At 38.7% G+C, this 24579-nt stretch overlaps 1 protein-coding gene across 1 annotated transcript in view; it reads left to right on the plus strand.

Moving 5' to 3' along the window:
- LOC139696609 (adenylate cyclase type 6-like) overlaps window positions 1–24579 on the plus strand; it is a 247205-nt gene that overhangs the window by 22108 nt on the left and 200518 nt on the right. The window contains exon 3 of the mRNA XM_071595416.1: window positions 16779–16900. Coding sequence (XP_071451517.1) covers window positions 16779–16900 — 122 coding nt within the window. The remainder of the gene's footprint in view (window positions 1–16778; window positions 16901–24579) is intronic.

Raw genomic sequence — 24579 nt, forward strand, 5'->3', positions numbered from 1 at the left:
TATTTTTAAACAGAGAATCTATAAAGGGATGAGGGGATGAAAAATGAATGGAGGAGAATGGAGGACTGCAGTAAATTAATCTTAGGATTGAAATACTGATATTGACGATTTGTCATAGTAGTCAAACATTGGATGAAATATTAGCAGAGGTCAATGCAGACAAATCAATGTTTGTCAATGAACGAATCAACAAAAACTATATTACAAACTAGAAAAAATAGAGTCAGATAATGTCCATCGAATACACGAAATACGAAATTTGGAGTTTTGGTCTTTGAGCCTTTTGTTTTTGATGTTGTCTTTTTGAGGAAATTAGCCATATCGTCATCTGCAGTAATATAAGTTATCTGCAGTGATATAAGTCAAAGTGAAGAATTCATGAATTCATTTTTAAAATTTAATCATTCGAAATTAATTTAAACCATATCTCTGTTTTTAAACACCCAGAGGACAAACAGGGGTGAACGCACCCCTGTTTGTCCTCTGCCTTCGTTCGCGAGTCGTCGTCGGGTAAGGTCTCTCTATCTCCGACGGCGAGGCCAATTTTCGGCGTGCTGCCTGCTTGTCGGGGTGTCGCCTGTTCCCTTGTCACCGCCCTTGCCCCGAGGGAAGGGCTTGAGATCCCAATTACTCGAAGCGCGCTACTTGGAAGGAGCGCGGCGCGGTGCGAAAGAAATACTCATCTCCATTAGCCCCGGTCTTCCTCCTCTCCGACGAACGGAGGCTAATTACGCCGCGCGAGATGGTCTTCCCCCCCCCCACCTACCCCCGTCTCCGCCCGCATAGTCATCGAGCCCCTTTACCTCCCCGCAAACCCCCTACGGTCACACACCCGTGAGACAAATTCATCGCTCGGAAATTCATTCGGTAATGGCGCGGGCATGTCGGCACGAGGGCGTGCGAATCAGTGATTCTCTCCGAAATGGTCGCACGGATTAGCCGTAAAAGCCTTGTGGGTTCACAAAGGAGTTGACTCGCAAACGATCGATTACAATCGACATGGGAATCAGATTTGAACCCTGTGTTAACGACGGAGGGTGACTTCACGTTCAAAACTATCGTGAAGACTATTGCAGACGCCGGAATATTGGTCGTCAGCTCAAGCGGTGCATGAAATGTTTGTTTTTCACTTGTCTCTAATAAACGATGCGGTCAAAATGATCGAATTTCGTACATTGGCGGCTATGATCGTGGCTACCTCATCAAAACATCAAATTTGGGCAAAATTGTTTGTGAACTTGTATGTAAATCGGTTTCATGCACAAAAAAGGCACCCTATCCCAAGGTCTCCAACACGAGTCACATCCCAATGTGTTTTTTCCGAGTTGTCACTGGCCCGAATTTGATAGCCTGAATTACGCATTTCCGCCCGGAGGTGTTGGGTTCAAATCTTGGCGATGGCAGGATATTACAGAGGCATCCCGATTTCTTCTAGTTATTCTACGTAGAGAGCACATCAAGTGGAGCGTCCATCCGGCGGAAGGGACGTTGAATTGCGGGCCCCTCACGGCCTTTCATTGAGGGTAGGCTAATGTCGACGCCGACTTTCTCTCCAACCATCTCCCATTGCTTGAACATTTTATCCCTAACTAAGTAGACATTTTATCCCTATCCCTAATGGCGTAAATGACCTTAGCAGTCGGTCGCCTCCCCTAAGAACTGCTGCCACTGAATGAAATCGGCATTTTTCATGAAATAATGACTGAAAGAATCCAGCTTCAGATGGAAGTATATAGTTGAGCCTTCATTACATTTTTCATTTAAAATTTCAGGAAAAATTTTAAAAACTTAACCGTTGAATGATTATATGCATAAAAAATCTGAGCTGAAATCACCTGGGTTCATGGTAAGATGGGGCGTGGCAAGTAATTCCAAACTCCTTTGTGTCCAAGCATTATTACTATTTCCACTTACTAGGATATAAACTCTTGCCCGAGCGGAATGAAATTCTTAAGGTGGCTGAATTTGTCATCGTTGAGATCTAGTGTAAGTTCTTCTAGGCTGCCTTAACCCAATTGAGACCAAAGGAATGGCATAAAAACTTTCTTATGTCCGAGTTTCATATTCCGCTTTATTTGTTATTTTAAGAGGTCGCCTTGAAGCAAGTCTCATTTTAAAGCAAGAATTAACCCGCATTTTATTTTCCGTCACATAAATAAACGTGTTGTGTTCATTAAATTGTGAAGAAAATTATCTTATCACGCGCAGAGTATCTGTAAAGTGATTGAATTTGGATATTGGCTCTTGATTTCAAAGGTATTCACTTTTTGCTCGAAGTACACTGAAGAATCCGTGTGCGATACGTTCTATCGTTTGCATTATTAGGAAATAAATAACTTTTCACTTGATTTCTGTTAAGGCACGTGTAACGAAATGACCTCTGTGAACCTATATGTAACGTAAACCTTAGCATTTTACTTGGGAGAACGTTCAATATGGGGATTATCTCCACCATCCATTCCTGCTTACTTATCCTTTATCCCCACGAAGCTATCTAGCAAATCTTTAACTGACCAGTAAATCTAGAGCTCTTTAGTCGTACATTTCAAATCCTAATGTTATTACATGAAGGATAGCATATGAGCGCAATCCTCAGGCGATCTAACTGATAACAGGTGGGTAATGGCCAAATCAAAACAATATTTTCAGCAGTTCCACGTTGGCACTTTCAGTTTCATCTCTTGTGGAGCACAATCGATATTGAATCAATTCAATTAAATATGCAAAACTTCGACGAATCATGCGGTTTACCTTTTCATTAAAACTACCCATTCGGCATTGTAATTAACGATTCACTTCAAATTTCAATTCTCAACCAATGAACACCATTTACTATCGATAATGGACTATAACTTGAGTATTTCAGAAATTTATCGTACTTTTCCTACTAATGACCAGAATATACTCCTACGCATCTACTTGGACTTATTACGAAAAATTAAGGTCAATCAAGTCAAGCTATTGAATAGTTCTGAAATGATATATCACTCTCGTCCCTCACTTTCACTCAAGCTTTATCTATTGATTTCCGGAATTATTTCTAAGAGTGCAACCAAGTCAAATTATTGGAAAAAAAATAGAGAACTGAAATGTTTACTATTTAATAGCATTTTAAGCTAAAAAGCGTTCCAGAAAGCCCCTTTGGTTTGACCCATATGAAATTGCGCTGACATCTCCCAAGCTTGAGTAGCTCCATTATGAACGTAAGAGTTTAGAAAAAAAATAGAAATAAACTAAAGGGAATGGGCAAGGTTAGAATATTTTCAAGTCAAAATGACAGCTGCTAATCTTAAACAGTACGAGCATAGGTATCGAAGAGCCAATCACGGCATTCGTTCAATGTATAACGAGGCATCCTCTACTTTTTGCGAAAGTGTTATTTCAACTGGAGAATTTAATATACTCCTCCAACCAAAGACCATGAAGGGCAAAGTTTGAAAACAATGTACACCTCTTTATTGGAAATTTAATATATCTAAAAGTTCTGTAATAGATACTTGGGAAATAGTTCGTAATGACTTTTATGAAAAATGCAGTTTGGGATGGATGGGATACGAGGGGAGGAAGATTTATAAAGAGAAGAAGATAAAGGAATTAAATAATCAAGATGCTATTAAGTAATTTTGGTTTTAGTAAGAGAGCAAATCAAGTTAATTCTTATGCATAATTAAATACACCGACTCTGGTTTAAACAGTGCGTCTTTGATATTTAATAATGAAGTCTTTGAATTCAATTATGATACATTATGTTGAAGCAGTAGTTAGTGTACTAAACTAAATGTGACTTATTTAATCCTTTGTTACTAGTAACAAGAAAATTATATTTGTACCTTTTAAAAATGAGGCGCTCAGGAAGTTTATCCTATAATGTTTTTTGGTGGTGAGCTGAGAAAATATTTTGATTCAGGTACTTATATATTCATTATTATTTTATTTAGTTTTTAGTTCGAGTTCTGCCAAAAATAATGAATAATCAAATAATTATCCCTTTTATGATTATTTGTACGTGCTTGAGACGTTTCGAGTTGAAATTTAAAAAGTGGTCATACTCGTAGTATTCATCTTTTTAGCGAAATATACTATAAGAATGGGGTTTTGAGGATTTTTTAACGTGTATTAATTTCGTAGCGTTATTCAAATAATATTTGGCGACTGAATCTCTGAGAGACTTGCATAAACACTCTTGAGCCAAGAAGACACATTCTTTCGGTATCTAGGTCACATCTGATTGGTGTTAGCAGATAAGGAAGAGTGGAAGGAGTTGGAAGCTTCACAATGACTGACAATAAATAAGAGTTAGGGTTATCTAGGACTACGCTAAGTCTGCGCTCGCTGTTGGATTACTTTGGAATGGATAGACCGAGTGATCGATGAAGGAGCTCTCCAAAGCATGGGTGAAGAGACCCGACTACAGAGCAAAATAAAGAGAAGGAAAGTAAATGGAAACTTAAGTGAGTGACCTAATGATACACATGGAATTCCACCGCGGTTATCAGCATGTAGGTGAGAGAGCTCATTTTCTTCGGAACCTACCGCGTGTGAAATTCACACACAGCAGACTACGGGAGCCAGCTTCATCTCTGTGCCATCTGAGTTTTCCCAGAAGGGTAGGTAAGCCGACAAATCTCACCGTTTGGGTAGAGATTATGGTACCCAGATAGATCACCCGGATTTGAACCCGAATGCCTCCGATTCTTAAACGAACGCTCTACCCACTAAAATATCACGTTACAGAATTATAAAAATCATTGAAATAAATTGAAAGTATAGTTAAGACCGTAATGGAAGGAACCAACGAGAATATTATTAGAAGAACAATTGAAGTACGTTTTTAATGCATGATCGGGGATAGGAGGCTTATAAGAATGGACACGGCAAAAATGATCAGCAAGAATGACATCGACTTTACTTGTTAAGGTGGACAAAACAAATTGGCAATGAAGAAAACAGTATGTCAGAATAGCATATTCAGTATGTCTCCCTGGCCCCGAACCTTCATCATTGCGGCTATTTTACTTTCAATGTTTTCACTGGTAGTCAACATTACCTTTCTCCTGATAAAGATGAAGGCATTACCTTTCTCCTGATTCCGAAATCTTGGCCATCTCTTCTCGTCTAGTCTTCGAACATGCCCATACCATTGAAGAGTTCGTCTCTGGATTCTTTGTACTACAGATTATTCCATGCCCATTACTTGTCTAATATCTTCTTTTCCTATTTTATAACTTGTAAGTATATCCTGACTCCTCTCCTTATCACGTCCATTTTTAAAAGATCTATTTTAATTTTGAGGCGTAAACTCTAATTCTCACTCTCTGCCTTATAAGACCGTGTTCTCTCTACTCAAGTTTGCAGGATTCTATTTTTTATTTTCTTGGGTATGACTCTGTTCCTGTAAGGATACCTTATTTGGCATCTCATATTTACATTTAATTTCTCCTCGAGCATTAAATGGTATGACTTTTGCATCGTATTTTACACCTTGCAGGTTCGCGAATAATGGAACCTAATTACTAACTGTTTTACTTCCTGATGATTTTTTGGAGAAGATTAATATCTTTTCCATCACCTCCTACTACCAGATATTTAGTTTACCTCATATTTCTCAATTTTCTTCTTCTTTAAAGACTTTAAATAGCTTTCTTATTACAAACTTAGTATCCTTCCGAGTTTGAGCAATCAGTAGCTGGTCATCTGAAAACGTTAGAAAATATATTTTTCCATAACTTAAAGGGACGTACGTCCACAGGATTGCTTTCATTGTTTCAACATATTTTGCACAAATATTTTTAAAAAGTTAGAGGGCATATCACGGCCTTGTGTGTTTGGAGAACGCATAGAGCTTCTTCCCTATCTTCCTTAAATTTAGTTTGAGGCTGTTGATACTCACGTAAAATAAATGATATAAGTTGTCATCTAATACCAACCTAATCAATTGCTATCCAAAGTTTACTAAATGATAAAGGTTTATACGCCTGCCACAGTATTATATTCATCTCTAAGATCCACCGACTTCAAATGGATTTCTTCACTATTACCGTGCATCTTCTCACTGACATGGCTGAGGCTAAAAATATGAACCATAGAGGAACATCCCATAGTAATCTCTACCTTCTTTTCTCTTACCTTCCCTCATATTCCAACCTATTTTTCTGACATCGATGGTAAATTTTGCACAATAATTCCTCTTACTTTATTTGCAGTTATTGTAATGATATTTTTGCTGTGGTAATGTTGTAATCAGTAATTTTTCTTGCCTTTTAATCTTTTCAACTTGTCATTAGAGAATATATGAGCTTAACTTAATGGGCAAGTCATTCCATGTGGGGTTGATTCCCTTATAGAACAGCATTAATACTGCTTTGAAAGGTGACATAATATCGTTAATAATGAAATAATTTGAGTGTTACTGACGTAAAAGAAAACGCTAATGTAGCGGAATGGCAGTAAAAAAAAAGGCGGTAATGGAAGACTCTGGTCGCGATTTTATGTCCAAAGTAATGGTTCGTGAGGAGCGCCCTCTCTTATGGAAAAAAATTCCTTCCAAGACAAATTTCTCAGTCTTACCATCGATCGTCTGGAGCCACGAGTGGGAAGCACGGAATCCGCGCTCCGTCGGGCGCTGGAATGAGCCCGGTCCTTCCTCTCCCGGACCCCTTCCCTCCACTTTCTTCCCCATCCTTCTGATGTCAAAGAGGTACCCCCCCCCCCCCGTCTCCACACCCGCATACCGACCCCGTCAGAAAATATCGGGTGGTGCAAGACATTGGTTATCCATATCCTCGCCCTGTTCGCTGTGGCGGGAATTGGCAACTGTTGGGAGAAAAAATGAAGGGGGAAGGCTTCGTCTCGGAACGGAAAATATCTTCTGTTTCTTTAAAAAAAAAAGAAATACACTCTTCCCGGAAAATAGTCCCTGTGCTCTGAGTATTTCATGGGTTTATTTTTTTTATATATTTTTCAATCTCTCCCATTCATCAAAGATTTTAATGCAAAAAATTCGAACGTTGAACGCTCCACGTGGTAGCATACCGATCTCTAGCATACCTCGGAGTCTATAGATTGATGCATTCTGTGAGCGGCCAAAAGATCCTGCTTCGCACGAAAAAGGGATGATCGATAATGGCTGTGATAAAGGAGAGCAAGTTCATGTTCAATTAGCTGGGAATATACGCAGATTGAGGAAGTGCAAAGATGACGATGTTTGGAAAGATCAGAGTTTTCTAAAAGACTAAGGCGATCTCTGAATGAGTAAAATTTGTGTATTTTTACTTGAATTATTAAATGAACAAAAAAATACGAGACTACCAATTTCGACACATAGGGGCATGTCGCGTGTTTTAACAATTTTGACTAACGAAAACAGCAAATCATGAGAAAACCAGATCCATTGATAACCCCACTGTTATCGACACAATAATTTGTTTTATCATTATCGCTGTGCCGTACTGGTACCTGTTCAATTAACAGAAACGGGTGTGTGTGCTATCAAACTCGATGGTATTCGATGATCCCATTCGACCTCAATTTGGTGCAATATAATATGTATATTAGATGCAATATTAAGGGTACCTTTTAATACTCCTTTAAATATTAATTGTTACAACAACAAGGTTGTCATTAAACCCCGTTAGCGTTTGGCCTTGAATCCAGAAGGTAGTATTAAAAATTTAGGGAAAAAACTGGAACGAGGAAGGCGATAGGATATCTTACCAGTCACCGCGCAACAGATCAAGATTATGAAACCCAACCGATGGTGACGAAGACGAAATTTTTAAGTGCAGGGGGTTTTAAGAAAAAATATTAAATATAATGGATAAAGGAAAAGAATTGAAAGGTCACCTTATTTAGGATAGAAATGAGAGATTAAAATATAGGTATAGATTTTAACTGATAAGAGGTAATTTAGCTGGAGAAAAAAATGTTATTTAATAAATGTTTAACTGTTTATCAAAAGGACGCTAATTTTATCCAAGTAATAGAGAAGATTAAATTAGTGGGTATATGGCAATCAATCCCAAGTAGACTCCTAGGAAAATTTCAATTTAAAATATTTGACCAAGAAGCTTCGGGCCATAGTACTTCGGGACGATTTTCAGAGATAAGCCTTATTTAAAAGTTTCAGCGAGAAACTATGGTCAAACAAACGAAACCACAGTGAGACTGATTCGCTTTATTTGAAGGTCTTATCCCTTTGCGGAACCTATACGACATTTAAGGATGCATTGTGACATTATTCACCGAAGTAAACGCATCACTTTTGAATCAATAAGCACTTACAGATCATGCGCTACGTCTTTTGTATTTACCTAGACCTCTATTCAAATGAAAAAAGCCTAAGGAAAGATTGACCAAGGTATTTGCGCACAAAAACTCTTAAGAGAATTTTTCGTGAACCCACTACTTAAGCATCCACTCTTCTTGCGCCACGATCTAAGAAAACTCATCCTTACGCTTGCATCAAAGGAGTTACTTCGGAAGTATTTTTCTTACCACTGAGCGATTCATGGAGAAAGAATTCTCCGTCAAAAGGTTTCAACGCAACGCATGCATTTTCTTTGTGCGCGTAGGTTTGAAAGGATTCTTTTAAGCGTATTCATTGTCATGCCTCCTCCGTTTTTGTAATGCATTCAGCTATTTTTTTCCAAAGCGTTTTCTACGCCATGGCTACGCTAAGCATTCCCGGGCGTTCAAAAGAACTATTCTCAGATCAACTCGTCCGCGTCATAAATTTTATTCTTGCTTAAACACTGCACGCGAAAAAATTTCCTCAGCGGTAATGGATGTACTGCGCCATCTCCTGCGTCTTTCTTCCGGGTCGCACTCTGAGAGTGGGCAATAACTAATCAATTAATGTTCCCAATTCTACTTGTTTGGATGATTCATATTTCAATAGAATTCTCATGACGTTCACAGGGTCTATTTTGATTCGTTTCCGTGGATGAATAACGCTCGGTGAAATCCAATTAGGAGCATTCGACTTACTGATTGTGTTGCGTTTGTGTTGATGATGAATATGAAATTAATGACTGTAATGGTTAGGGGTTTAGAAGGTCAATTTGCACGTTCCTCTGTACCCAAAAGCGTTAGAGTGAAGTTAATCATGGAGGATTATAAGTTATTAGAAGAAGTAAAGCAGAATTGCTACGCCTCGAAGCTATTTAAACCCTCGCTTAGATAAGTGTGCTCAGAGCATCTGACTTGATGAATGTTATGCATTTATAATATAATATCCAAGCACGGCTATCCATAAATTCTTAAGGAATCATAGGAACTGCCATAATCGATTTAAGACCTTCTGCATCGTGGGAAGTTGGCGCGACAGCCACCCCACAACTCCGTTCGACTCGCCTCACTGATAAGGTTCACGCCACGATTTATAATAATAAATCTTTCCTCTCTTCTGGCTGTCGTCTCGGTAGTTTTTTGCAAGTTAACATTGATTGAACGAAAATGAACCTGGAGATGGTGTCTTGCAAACTTTTCCTACGGATAAATATTTTCATTTCATAAAAACAGCTTCGATTTTTTATAGCGAATCACTATTTAATTTTTATATGCAGCTATATATTGTTAATTTCTGACCACCATAACGGCGTTTATCTGTGCATTGGTCCATAAACACCAACTTTATATTTTATTACCCGAAAAATTAATTGTAGGTTTTGAAACATCACGTGGAATAGTCACCTAACGAGAGATATCATGCACAAATCGATTTAATAAACTATTTTCTCGGTACTTCCTTTATTTTCTTAATTTTGAAGAAGGATTATGGTTAAATTTAAAAAAAGTGAGGATGCTAGGATGAATATATCGATTAATTTTTCTACCTATAAGTAGGAAATGAAAAATTATACGTGACTGATTCCACTTTTACATGTGTAACAAGAATTTCAGAAAACTTGAAGCAAGAAAAATGTACAACTATAGTTAAACACGGAGTGGGATTCTTTTAGAGCAAAAATAACCATTTAATTGAATATACTCTAGATCGAGAAATGAACAAATTGAGAGGAATAGAAAATATAATTTAGCGGAGAATAATTTTATTGTGCAAACGTGGTTAGGATTAATATGCTCCATGTAATAATATCACATTTTCATAGGAAAGAATAAACATAAGTTAGGTTTTTGGTTTAAGAAACTTAATTTGTCAAAAGTATCGAAATATGAATGGTATGACTACAATTATGAACAAATGACGCATCCATATATGGTTTTGCGTATAAGTAAATGAAATTAAATTTAAAAGGGGAAAAAATCAAAAATAAATGTGGAATTTTATTTACCAATGCGGGATAAATCAAGTACTTACATCACAAGGTCACTGCGTTCTCAGTTAAGTCGGAGACATCATGCCGTAGGTAGCACTCAAAACCTGGAATTTATTTTCTGGAGCTCCTGCGAAAGGGAAATTTTTCCTTCACTCATCATTGCCTAAGGTCATCGACATTTAGAAGAAGCAAAATTCACCGAATCTAAGCAAAAGAAACTGCTTAGATACGCACCTAACGGGGAAAAGGACCATTTAGACCATCGCCCAACTCCAGTTCCCATTTTCCGACCCCTACGTGGGTTTCTGCTGACTCCGTTAACTAGCCACGTTTAAGCTAGTGGAAGAGGTTGCGATTCCTTCTGAAAACTCGCCAGGGAATTCTGTTTGACCTGCGCAACCGAGGCCTCGGTTGATCGCACGTGAAAGCACGCGGTAATGTTCGCACTTTCCTCGAAAATTCTATTTTCTCTCCGAGCCAAACGTCGCACTACTACTCTTCTCGTTACGCTTAAATGTAACCAATGGCTGAGGTAGCATGAAGCTAAGTTTATTGCTCGCGCATTTCAGCAAATTTATTCCCTGTGCATGATCTTTCAATTAATAAATACGTAAATGTAAGTAGGATTAATGCAACATATATAAATATTATGTTATATTATAGGTTATTCCAGTAACTAGATGTTATCTTAAATGCAGGGAAGCTACCCGAGAGACGGAAACAGTTCGAGGTATTTCAAAAAACCACAATCCGTCGTGGCCAGTCTACTGGGAAGTGCCACAGGCTAGCCTGAAGAAAATACCACTTTCAAGAATATAAAATCACCTCTAGCAGTGCTGTTGTATTCCCACAGCTTAAATAAGCTACGTATTTTCCTAAGGCGATTTCCTAAAATAAAATACCATCGGCCAGAGGACTGCATTAAAAACATGTCACTATTACATAATAAAATCCGAGAAACTTAGCTGGACTTACTTTTTCAAACAAATAAAAATTAATTACTCTCATACATGATATATTTTATTTTAATATTCGAATTTTCTCATACATTTTCCTTCCCCTAAAAACCCTAAGTTTTACCATAGTTTTCTGCTTGTATTAATGGTTCTCAACAGTTCCGTTATCTTTTCAAACACAGCCATTCCCTCCGCCAGTTGGTATATCTTTGTAGTTTTGCCAATATTGTACAGTCCACACCCCTCCTTCCTTTTCCAAGACGAATGCCTCATCCTGCCCCATTACGTTTCCTTCGGAGAAACACAACAGCTCTTTCCAGATCCTTTGTTTATTTACCCTCGCCTTCAAAAGGCTACACAGCATTCCTTTATAAATAACCCGATCTTGCAGATAGTATAAATCTCTATCTTAAGAAGACGTCTAGGGTTAAAACACATTGTTAATTCAGATTTGTTTTGGAAAAAAGTATTTTAAAGCACGAAATTGATTAATTTTTCATGTAGTTGTCCTTAAAATGGGAATTCCACCTTCATAGTAGTAGTAGTATTTAGGGAAGGCAACCGACAGCTGAGGTCATTTGCGCCATAGGGGATGGATAGGAAAGGATGAAGGGTGGAGCGTGCCGACGCTAGCGTCGGCATTAGCCTACTCTTTACGAAAGGCGCCAAGGGGTCCGCAGTTTAACGTCCCATCCGACGGACGGCGTACTCACTCAAAGTGCCCTCCACAAAGCACGTCAAGTCGGGATCGAGACACCTCTGAAAAATATTCAACACCGCCGGGATATGAACCCGAGCCCTCTGGGTGGGAAGCCAGTACGTTAGCCCCCGCACCATCTCGATCCCCTCCACATTCATCTAACAATCTTTTTCTGCTAACGATGTAGTGTAACATTGTGATGATATTCTTACTACCTCAACTAAATCAAAAAACTGAAGCTTTTTATTAATCCATTAATTTTGATACATTCGTCAGTCTTGTTAAAAACAATAACATCACGTCCAAGTGTTCATGGGTGTTCATCCCGGATGTTTTAGTGATTTAGTGGTTCTTTAGGACCTAATGGTAGCCTTTACCAAACCGGCAACTTTTCTTTGCACTTATTGAAGTTTTTCAATTAATATTTACTGAGATGGATTCTAAATTCTCACAATCCCACCAATCCTAACATTTATGCGCAGTGCCGTCTATTTACTGAAGATTGAAGATAACCTTTGCTACGCATCCTCTGCGTCCCACATTTATTATAAGGTTTTCACATTCATACTCATCCAGTCTCTGATATTTTTCATCCAGGAGAGCTAGTTTTCCGTCTAGATCATGTGCTTCCTTCGGTTTGGCCTCATATATTATTTGAGTTGTTGATATTTATTTTTTCTTCAAATGTGTTTGAATATGTTGTTTTTCTTAATCTTGTGATCGTTATTCACCTTTGCTATTTTTATCTAAAAACGGTCACAATTGGTAATCTCTCAGTCCACGAGTTTTTTTAGGAAACCAACGGAAAACCGTACTGTGGTCACAATTTTTTCTTATATTGCTTAATTTTTAGTTTCCATACTTCTATGTCGAACAGTAAAAGGGATGACGCATAGAGCTTTATCATTTTTGCGTAAATACATTGTTTATTGATTCGTAAAGAGATATTTTTTATCTTCTTGGTACGTTTCTCCAGGTTGTTCTGTTTCTTGAACACGAACTTGAGCTTTTCTCCAGATTTCTACTTTTGGTTCCAATTTTTCGGTGAGTCAGCATCCTAAATAATGCAAATTTTTATAAGGTTTCCTCTCTTTTTTAAACCAGGCCAATTTCATTGAAATATTTCATGTTTTTGAGATGACCCTGAATTTAGTTTTGAAAATGTATGTATTCAGTCCTTAATCTTGTTCCATTTCTGATATTTTCATTAGAAAATGCTCCACAAATTCTTCAGGATCAGCAACAATAACGGTATAATAATATAGCCGGATGAGGTCTCCAAAACGGTCTCTAACTCTGAGAATAATAACACGTTTTCTTACTCTCGCTATGTCCCAAACATGCGTGTCACAAATTCCAGCTACCGTCGTTTTTTTTTAAATACGGAGACGCATCCCGAGTGGTTTTTTATCTCTACAGCAATCTCGTCTCGAGATCATACAAAAGGAGGACACGTCCCGGAAATGGGGTCATGCGTCCCCAGAGTACGTGATTAACGTGTCCCCGCTAGGTGGTGTGCGTTCACTGCAGGGGATTAGGTAGGATGAGAGTGCGGAGGGAGGTGTTCCTTTCGCGACCCTAGGAAAGCGCAGCAGAGGACACGGGCGAGCGAACATGCACCTATTCTTCGGTACAACGCCGTCACTGCTGTGTATAACTTCCGTGTCCCCTCTCGCGAAGTAACTCACAAGTTCTTCATTCACCCCGTCTTAGCCCCTGGAATGGCAGATAAACCGCGAAGCTTGCGTGTACTTGTAAGATGCCTAACGTGCAGGCGCCCGCAGCGGGCCTCGTCGTGGAGGGTGGCGTGCAGTGAGTGAGACTCCTTCCGCTCGCCTTACCTTCCTCCCGACGTCATCGCAGCAACAGCCAAAGTGCTGGGATGGGACTCGTGGGATGTTTTTGAAACTGGGGAAAGAAATAGGCCTCAGTAATGTTTCCACAGTTCTCTCGTCTCTTCACATCTAGAGCTGTTGCGGGCGATGGCATGCACAGGGAAAAAAGATTCACTTACAACAAATATCGGTCGAATTATGTCCATGTACCCGGCAGACCACCAATAGTGGCAATTGTTTATGATTCAATCATGTTTTTACAGGCTTTTTATTAAAAAACTTGTACACAACTGCAATAAAAAAACGCACGCGTGACTGGAATTTGAATGCCTTAGTTTAATGTGGATGTTTCTTTGCTTTTATTTTACGGTACTGTTAAATTTTTTAATATGTTAAAGGACTATTTACTAAGAAATATCAGAGTATATCTCAACATATTTTGTCCTAGATTTATCTATAATGTATGTTTAATGGTGCAAGTTGACGCTATGTTAGTGGGGGATATACAGAGTCCAGTCTTTAATTGTGAATATCAATGCAGGGTCTTGTAAATGAGGTTTATAATATGTTCCTGGGAGGAATTTTATATGGCTACTGGCAGTATTCCAAATTATTTTAGGGTTTAAACTTTTTTGTCCCGCTTTTTTGCCTGATTATGGTACTTATTTGAATCCAGCAGTACCAGAGACTACAAGGTTTGCATTTAAATAATCGGTGATAATATTTTCCTGACATGTGCGCGAAGAGGTGATTTCAGACCGTCGGTTAAGTGTCGCATGATTGCAGATCATATTGGCATTGATAAGATGACAGTGAACACCATTATCATTACAAATTTGGCGATGTGAATATCTGCCCTAAACTCGTCCCGAAAATCTTGACAAACGACCAAAAGGAGAGTCGAGTGTATGCTTTCGAAGACCTGCGACGGGATTGCGACGATTCCCCAACCCCCTTAAAATCCCGACTTGGCCCCAGCAGGCTATTTCCTATTCCCAAAAGTGAAATCCTCCCTCAAAAGACACCACCATGAGACCTTAAGCGCCACCAAAGAAGTTTGCACGCGTACCTTTGATGGCCTATCGGAATCCACTGACCGATTAGAGAATTTTGAGGCACTGCAGCAATATCTGCAATTAATCTATTTTGCTGAAACTTTTCCCGATACTTTTGCAAAACCCAAGTATGCTTCTTTTCTTCCATGATAACTTATCTAACAACCCTTAAGGTTACGTTGCGGTTACCTTATGCCACTACACTTGAAATAAAAAGGAAGCTGAAGTGCTTGATGTCTTGCTAAAACTTTGGGTATGCATCCATCTCTTGATGGTAAATTCCACTACCATTATGGTTTCACCTCTTTGTATTTCAATAACACATTCTGGCTTCCTACCAAATATTTCGACAATCCAGAGCCTCTTAAAAACGTTATTCGATTCCTTCATTATTAGGTACAGTTAATGGTCCCAAATCGCTACTACTGGATATTCTAAATATAGTCCAGCTGATCTGTTGTAGCACCTCCTGTTTCCTTTTTCATAAAATGGGTGCAGTCTTCGTCCCATTGAACGTTGAAATCAAGTTAAAAAGACTAAGAAAAGACTCTTGATTGTTTAATATACTCTGAGTTCGGAAATTCTGTGGTTTATCCACAGAAACCACATGCATCTATCATTTTTTTAATGACTCGGAGCGTTATAATATTCTAAAATATCGTCATTCATTGCATAAATCTCCCCAGATCATCATCTATACTTAAAATTTACATTTAACCTACGTTTTCTTTCGCTTGAGGAGCAGAGTTTTGGGGGATTTTCGTTAATATTAAGTTTGCGCAACGTTCTTCTCAAAAACCTAGGCTGATATAAACATATTGGTGAGGTAGATTTCTCACAAACCGCTGCTCCAAATCAATGGTCATTGAATGTTCAATTAATTTCCACCATTTGTTTATTATTATATTCACTCGTATTGTATTTATTTTTATACACTCACGTAGATGCGTAAATTATTCTTCCTTTAAGTTTTATTGAAGCTTATAGAAGAGACTGAAGTATACGCTCTCTCCAATAATTCCATTGAACGATTAGGAGTTACATTTAACGGGCGGTAAACGTTGGGGTACTACTTTGTGCCATTGCTTCTTTCCGGATTTTTTACTGATTATTGATAGTTGCTTACTATTTTTTATTACATTTAATCATTATTAATGGTTCTACTGAAATTGAGTTAAATTGTTTTAGGTACTTTAATTTTAACAAATGCATTAACCTATCAACTATTTTAAGAATTATTACCTCTACTTTTGGAAACCTGAATGTTCAGTTTATCATTTATTTAATAATACTATAAGAACAGTAACATAATAGAGGCATAACTATGTACTTGTCTAGATTACCATTAGTTGAAAAATAAAAAAACAGTTAAATATTATGTTGCAAAACTTATATTAATTCTTGGACTAGCCATTTTTAACCCTTAACTTTCATTTATTCACATTATGAGCCAACCACGATCAAAAGCTAACGTTGAATTTGATTTCCAATGACGTGAAAGTAAGTGTACCAAAAATTACAGAAAATGGTAAATGCGATTGAGCACGTATGTTTTCCAAAATAAAAATCAAAGATTTCCTTCCCTATCGAGGATTTATTAACTTTGAGCATCTCTCAAAAAAATTGATCGATGTCCTTGATTCTCTTTGCTCGCCTCAAATGGACGCCGGCGAACGGTTTTGAATTATAAAACTCGGGATTGGCGATTTATGCGAACCCATCCTGACGCCTCTCCTCTCTTCCCATTATCCCCCTCTCTCTCTCCCGGCCTTTGAAGGTTCCCTGGGGAGCCCTCCGCTCCAATCTCTTCCATCATTGGGCTGAGATACGGACGCCGCCGTCCCCCCTCCCCCTTTGGGTTCACTCCTTATTTCCGCGGGAGTGTTCGCCAGAGAAATGCAATGACTAATGACCGCGTTTTGTGTTCCATGATTTCATCACGCATACCATCCCAGGGGATGGAGTCCAGCCAGACCACGAGTCGCTGCTGGAGGCACCGGGGAGGCGCCAGTGTCGAGGCAATCCGTGTCGAATCTTCAAGCGCCTCTGCTCCTCCCACCGCTTCCGAAATCCTCAGGTGGGTGTAGATTTCTCCCGCAGCGTCACTTATTACTCCCGGCAGCCAATTACCCGAATGGGATCCAAGCATCGCGATCTTTGATTGATAAGGTCATTTCTCCCGCGGAGGCCTCCCCTTTCCCAACTCAGGGTATATAGGGGGGTTGCAGTTTGTGAGGTTTCCAGGACGATTAGGGGAGGAAGGATCTGCGCCCTTTTTTCGAGTAACAGGATAGGGCTTGATGCGCAAGGATTGAGGGTCGCGCATTAATTCTTCAATTCACGTCAAGTGTAAGAGCAGCTGGCCCACGACGATGTTATTACGAGAAACCTTATTATGTTTCACTTTTCCGATTAAACCTCAAAATCTAGGATCTTTCGGATTGTTTGATTGGATGAAAATATGGCGTCGTTTACGTCAATTCTAGTTCGCACATATTTCGGGGAATACATCTTGTCTTAATGGCTCTTACGTTTCCCATTAAGCTCCTCATCTTCGATTCATGGCATTTGATGTCGTATTGAAATGATAAATTCCCTTCTCTGAGTACTATTTCCTACAGATAAGAAAGGTAAAGGAACGAAGCTTTCGGGGAAAGAAATGGGTTTAATGAATCAAGACGGTTCCTTTGTGTAGCATACACTACCATTTGCCATGCTAAAGCCTTCTGTCCCCTCTGTTGGTATTTCTATTTCAGGTATAATTGTCTTAAACATGGCAAAATTTCTCATCAACATTATTAACTATCACCTTTGAGGTGAGTTTGTAGAGCACCCTTCAAGTGCCATGTTACCGCCCAAAGCTTAACAGCCCGCAGAATTCCTAGCTTTGGCGTCATCCGTTACTTGGTTCACGTTATCAATATACTCTACGGTTTTAGGCTTCACTTCGTGAAAGTATATGGTACCCATTATAAAAGATTTTTTGTACTTTTCTATAGGTTTCATTTTTAAGATAAAACACGTTTCAAGACGAGTTGGTGAAACGCGTTTTATCTTACATTATAAACCTAAGGAAAAGTACGAAAAATCTTTTAATATGGACTCGATGATATTTGATCTCCAACACTCGTTTTTTTACTTCAATTTCTCCTTTACCATGCTATGATTATTCAAAATAATGTAGAACATTTCTGTCTATCTCGCTTTCTTTCACGTAGCACGACATCTTCCTACGTTTCCATTCTTCCTCAAACTAAGAGTTTGGGTTTCTTTCAACTTATTTTCATGCCATGTCGTCATGCACATGGACATTTCATTTAACAACTACAACATATCTGTTTTTTCGGTTATAACTACGATGTGTGTGTGTTTGTGTGAGTGTGTGTATATATTATATATATATATATATATATATGCTTTCATAGACGTAACACGGAATTGCCGAATATTACAATACACAGTAACACATAATATAGAAACACAAAAAAAAAGAGAACACTCACACGTATTTTCTTGATATTTCGACGGAAACAATCCGTCTTCCTCTGAAGATATAGAAGTAAACATTACTTCTATATCTTCAGAGGAAGACGGATTGTTTCCGTCGAAATATCAAGAAAATACGTGTGAGTGTTCTCTTTTTTTTTGTGTTTCTATATTATGTGTTACTGTGTATTATATATATATATATATATATATATATATATATATATATATATATATATATATATATACAGGGTTCGTCCGGAAAATAAGTGTACTGAGCTCAGGAAAAAAAATTTATTACACTTTTACATATCTTAAGCTAATATTCCTCAAAATAGGACCCTTGTGAGTCGATACACTTGTTCCAGCGGCGTTCCTATTCCTGGAACGCTCCCGTGAAGGCATCATCGGGAACCTCTCGAAGACACGTCGTCACGGCCTCTTTGACAGCGTCCAAAGTCCCGTATCGCGTTCCTTTCAAACTCCTCTTTATCTTCGGGAACAGAAAGAAGTCCGGTGGTGCCAAGTCCGGGCTGTAGGGCGGGTGCGGCAGCGTTGCCACGCCGTGCTTGGCCAAGAAGTCCGACACGACAAGCGCGGTGTGAGACGGCGCATTGCCGTGATGCAGCCGCCAGATGTTTTTGATCGCTGGCCGGACGCTGGCGACTCGTTTTCGAAGCCTGTCGAGCACTTGGACGTAAAATGCAGCATTTACAGTTTGTCGTTCAGGTACTAATTCGTAGTGGACGACTCCCCTTTTGTCAAAAAAGACAATGAGCATCGCCTTGATCCGAGATTTGCTCATGCGAGCTTTCTTTTGACGGGGTGATGAAGGGGGGGTGCCACTCCGCACTTTGTCTCTTCGACTCCGGGTCGTAATCAAAGATCCACGTCTCGTCACCCGAAACAACGTTCTCTAAAAAATGTGGATCATTTTTGCAGTGATCCGCAAGTTGTGTCGCGATTTCCAAACGATTGAGTCTTTGATCATCACTGAGCACTTTCGGCACCAACTTTGCACACATTTTTCGCATCTGTAATTGCTCCCTAATAATCTCGTGCACTATTGTTTTTGGCACATTACACTGCTCTGCTATCATCCGAACACTAAGACGACGATCAGAGTTCAGTACATCGCGAACTTTTCGCACATTTTCGTCGGTGAGTGTCGTTGATGGGCGTCCAGGCCGTGGTTCGTCGTCGACCTCTTCTCTGCCCTCCACGAACATCTTGTGCCACCGAAAGATCATGTTTCTGGACATGGCTGACTTCCCGTAAGCCTGGTTAATCATACCGACAATTTCGGTAGACGATTTCCCAAGCTTTACCGCAAATTTGATGGAATAACGCTGCTCCAAAAACTTCGGCATCGCGTTCCGTGACGTGGGTCGAGCATGGAGGTTCGCGTTAACAGAGCTCCTCACTACACCACAGCTCAGAGCCGACTGCTTTTTTCAGCGTCGCTTGCCAACATACCCCCCTCCAATCGCAGCCCGTCAGAGCGGTGCTGTGCGCGCCTGGAGCGGCGGGAAAAAATCAGTACACTTATTTTCCGGACGAACCCTGTACGTATATTGAGTAGCTCCAAGTGTCGTAAACACGCGATGATAATATAATAATAGAAGACCTCTCTTTCAGTGATTTTCACACGGTTTTTAATGTGGCCGTTAGAAAAACCAGGAAGTATCGAGTATATTTGCCCGACATTTCGAAAATATTATAGTAGTGCCTTCCACATCCTAAGCATTGCTATCGGAGAGTTGCAATCATGTATTGAATTGATAATTATCTCATATGTCATTCGTGCTTTCCGCAGTTTTCTTGGGTGCCATTGGTGCCTTAATCTCAATGTGTATATAATGTGTGTATATATGTATATATGTATATATGTATCTATATATATATATATATATATATATATATATATATATATGCATCTACATCTACATCTACATAATACCCCGCAAGCCGCCACAAGGGCGTGTGGCGGGGGGTGTTAGGTCACCAACCATAAAAAGGAAATATACCACATGCAAAAGAAACAACACGGAAAATTACACCCACAGCAGCGCACACACTCATGCAAAAATCCCTTCATCCAATACTCATGCAAACACATATACCGCAAAACAACTAAAAAACTGCACCCCATGATGCAGCACGAAAGCCATCTTACAACACGGAAGCCAGGACACAACAAGCAAGAAATTGAAACATCACTACCACATGAAAATGTAACACGAAACACTCCACCCCCAAAGAGTCTGTAAAAGGCAAGGAATGCGACCCAACGTTGCAGGTAGCAGGAATTTCCCCCCGCGGAGAGGGACGAGGGATTGAAAGGGAAACTTAAAAACAGATGAACAGAACACGAATGAGGTCATTCGGAAAGAATGGGTTATTATAACAAAACACGTAAGGTTAGTGGAAGAGCATGCATTTAAGTAGAACTTATTATTTTTTAGACGCTGAGGGTGGCAAGTGGAATTTTTGCTATCTATAACCCTGCAGTTGCTATCCCGTATTGTCCGTGGGAAGAAGGAGTCCTTGAGTCGGCTAGTTCTGGCGTCTATTTCCCGAATTTTATATGCATGATCCGAGCGACCAATGTATGTAGGAGTACGAATAATTTGCGAGACCTCGGTGCTGAAACATGCGGATCTAAATTTATTTAATAATTTCAATCTTGCATTGAATCGTCTCTCAGCCAATGATTCCCACCCCAAATCCATGAGCATTTCGGTGACGCTTTGCGTTTTATCGTAGGAATTTTTTACAAAACGGGCTGCCCGGCGTTGAACCTTCTCAATTTCCCGAATGAGACCTTTTTCACTCGGATCCCACACGCTGCATGCGTTTTCTAAATGAGGCCTATATATATATATAAATTCCTTCGAAATGGAAGGCTCTTCGGCGACGCACAAATATGTAAAAACACAGATGTAGATTTTTAAAACATAGAAACACAAATAAAGGACACTCACATATGTAGTTTTGCCGTTTCGACAGCTCGCACCGTCGTCATCAGAATGGCGTTCTCGGGTAAGAGCGGATAGGGCATGTGCGGGGGAGGGGCGAGGAAAGGGTAGGTAAGGGACCAATAGGAAATGAACAAGGTGCTATTGGTCCCTTACCTCTCCTTCCCTCGCCCCTCCCCCGCACATGCCCTATCCACTCTTCCCCGAGAACGCTATTCTGATGACGACGGTGCGAGCCGTGGAAACGTCAAAACTACATACGTGAGTGTCCTTTCCTTGTGTCTCTATGATTTAAAAATTTACATCTGTATTTTTACATATGTATATATATATATACACACACATTTCTTTCCTTTTCATTTCCAAACATTGACGTCATTGTTGACTAAATTTTAGTCGTAATAGCAAGTTCCGTGCAATCAAAATAAGTTTTTGAAAAATTTACTTCACGGAGGATAGTTAAATCATGACTGAGGGGCGTTGTCTTAAGAAATAAGCCCATCGGTAAGTGAATTCGTGCTCGCATGCTGTTATCAACTTCTTTTGTTGTGCCAGCCATCATATTCCATTACGTCGGGTTGTGCTATGAAATCTTAGTCTTAGCATGTTTAAATTGAAATCCGGACCATTGGTTTCCTACCCTTACACCAGTTGAAATGGAATTAAAAATCCAAATTCTGACGCAAGGAAGGAAGTTTTTAGCATACATTTTTTTGAATTATTTTTTTTTATCTCTTTTGCATTTGGTAGAGCTTTCAAGTATCCCTACAAATACAATTGATATTTAAAGCCAACTTAAATTCAAAAAAATGTATTAACTTTGAAATTATTTTGGCGTGAAAAAGATTTAGCAAAAGAAGAAAAAAGAATGTAATCCCTCCGTAACAAGCGTTTTGGACCAACGAATCGGTTTCACTTAAGTTTGTCCTCAAGTTGGTTCCCCCTGCGAAATTACTTGTTTTCACAGCGCATTTTTGGACCAAGAAGGAACTTGAAAAAGTCTCTCCAGTTACCAGAATAAGTTTGCAATACTGGAGTAGATTCTTATTTCAGTGATAATTTAGTCTAATTCTTTTTGAACCAATCTTTCAATCTTCTCGTATGTCTAAATAAATTCCTAATCAAATACTTAATTCATCGATTGACGAGACTATAAGTTGCCATAAATGAATATTACATTTAAAACGTTATTAATGAAATACATTTTCTAGTAATATAAAAATACTCAGATGTTATAAATTGTCATAGTTATTACTCTGCAAAGGCAAAAAGGTTTCTCTAGGTCTGAAGAATATATATTTGACTTTTTAAGTGCTCAAACTGTCTTATCGGCCTTCCCATTGCTAATACCTCTTCATTTTTCTACGCATGCTGATTACTTTTCCATCCTTCCATCTCTCTCTCTCTCTATATATATATATATATACTTAAAAGACTAGGTCTTTTGTTAATAGACTCGTAAAAACTTTTATATGGAGCGTAGCTATGTGTAGCGTATGTAGCGCGGAAACGCGGTCATTGAAGCAGGAGGATAGACGTAGACTGGAGGCTTTTGAAATGTGGGTGTGGAGAAGAATGGAGAAGGTGAAATGGACAGAGAAGAAAACAAACGAGGAAGTACTTGGTATGGTGGGCGAAGAGAGGGGTTTGTTGGGAGAAATACTATGGAGGCAGGAAAAGTGGATGAAGGGTGTATTGACCAGCAGTGGGATGTTGAAGACTGTAATAGAAGAGAGAATATCAGGCTAACGAGGAAAGGGCAGGATCAGGATAGGGAAGTTGGACGGGACGTAGGGAGGAAGGATGTACTCAGAGATGAAGGGGAACCAGATGTAGAGTAGGATGCTGGATTTTGCGTTTTGTTAGGAGTCACAAAATATTATATTTGGTAGTTATATCCATCCAAAAACCTACCTTAACCGGTAGATTACCTTAAAATGATGGATACTATATATATATATATATATATATATATATATATATGTTTATATTTATTTAATACATATGTTTTTTTTATATTTTTATTGATTTATGTATACATTTATAATTATATATACATATATATATATATATATATATATATATATATATATATATATATATATATATATATAATATATTTACGATATCTTACGTTTCCCCAATCATTCATCAGTTATAAAAAATGTTCTCAACCGTATTCAACGCTATTATTTTTCATTCCACACATACATCTCGTTATTGTCCTTTTTTCCTTACCCATAGTCACAATTATTGCCGATTCTGCTATTTTTCTGCATCTACCTGTACATGTACATAACACCCCGTAAGCCGCCGCAAGGGCGTCTGGCGGGGGATTTAGGCCACTATCCGGTGCCCTTAAGAGATCCTGTTTCCATAGCATTTATTTATTAAGTCCAAAATGGTAAATTAACATTTATGGATATTCTGCTTGTTAAAACTTGGTGCGGCGCGGAAACATGGTCGTTTAAGCAAATCAATAAGCTCAGGCTGGATGCTTTTGAAATGTGGGTGTGGAGAGGATTGGAAAAGGTTAAATGGACGGAAATACTAACAAACGAGGAAGTGATCATAGTATTAGGGTTTTGGGAGAAGTCCAAAGGAGGCAGAAAATAGGTATGCAGAGCATTTTGATTGATAATGTTATGTTGAAGACTGACAGAGGAGAGAAAGTTAGGCAAACTAAGAAGCGAAAAGAAAAGGATAGGCATGTTGAATGGAGTGAAGGGAGATAGGATCTAATCGTTACACGGTTTAATGTTTTGTCGAATACTAGGTTGTATTTCTTTTGAGCCAAGTAAATATATTTTTGTACCGTTATATAAGCACAAAGGTTAATCCAAAATGTGCATCAAAAAGGTATATAATAATCAAGGTATAAACCAACAATAATAATGCTCTGATTACTGTCAAAAACTTTTACCCGTCAATTACTTCACTGTCAAAAACTTAACGCCGCTAAAAATTTTGTATCCTTTACAAATCAGAAATAAAAATGGTTACTAATTGAAAGATCAAGCAAGGACTCTAGTGAACCTCTTTCAAAATAAAAATTCTAATTAATATAAATTATTTATTTAAAATCCCTCGTATTTGTGGGAATGAATTAGTTTTTAACATTTTCCACTTTTTAATATAACAAAAATTTCTTTTTCAATATATTTTGAAATTCCAAACTTGAGAAATATGTGCATTGAGCAGCCTTTTTTCCAAATTTTCGAAGGGAAATTATTACACTATTGAAGCGTACAAAAATGCATATTAAGTATGCATGCACCACTGTTATAATTCC

The sequence above is a fragment of the Hetaerina americana genome, unplaced genomic scaffold (assembly GCF_022747635.1).
Source record: "Hetaerina americana unplaced genomic scaffold, ioHetAmer1.1.p SCAF_7, whole genome shotgun sequence".
Classification (NCBI taxonomy): domain Eukaryota; kingdom Metazoa; phylum Arthropoda; class Insecta; order Odonata; family Calopterygidae; genus Hetaerina; species Hetaerina americana.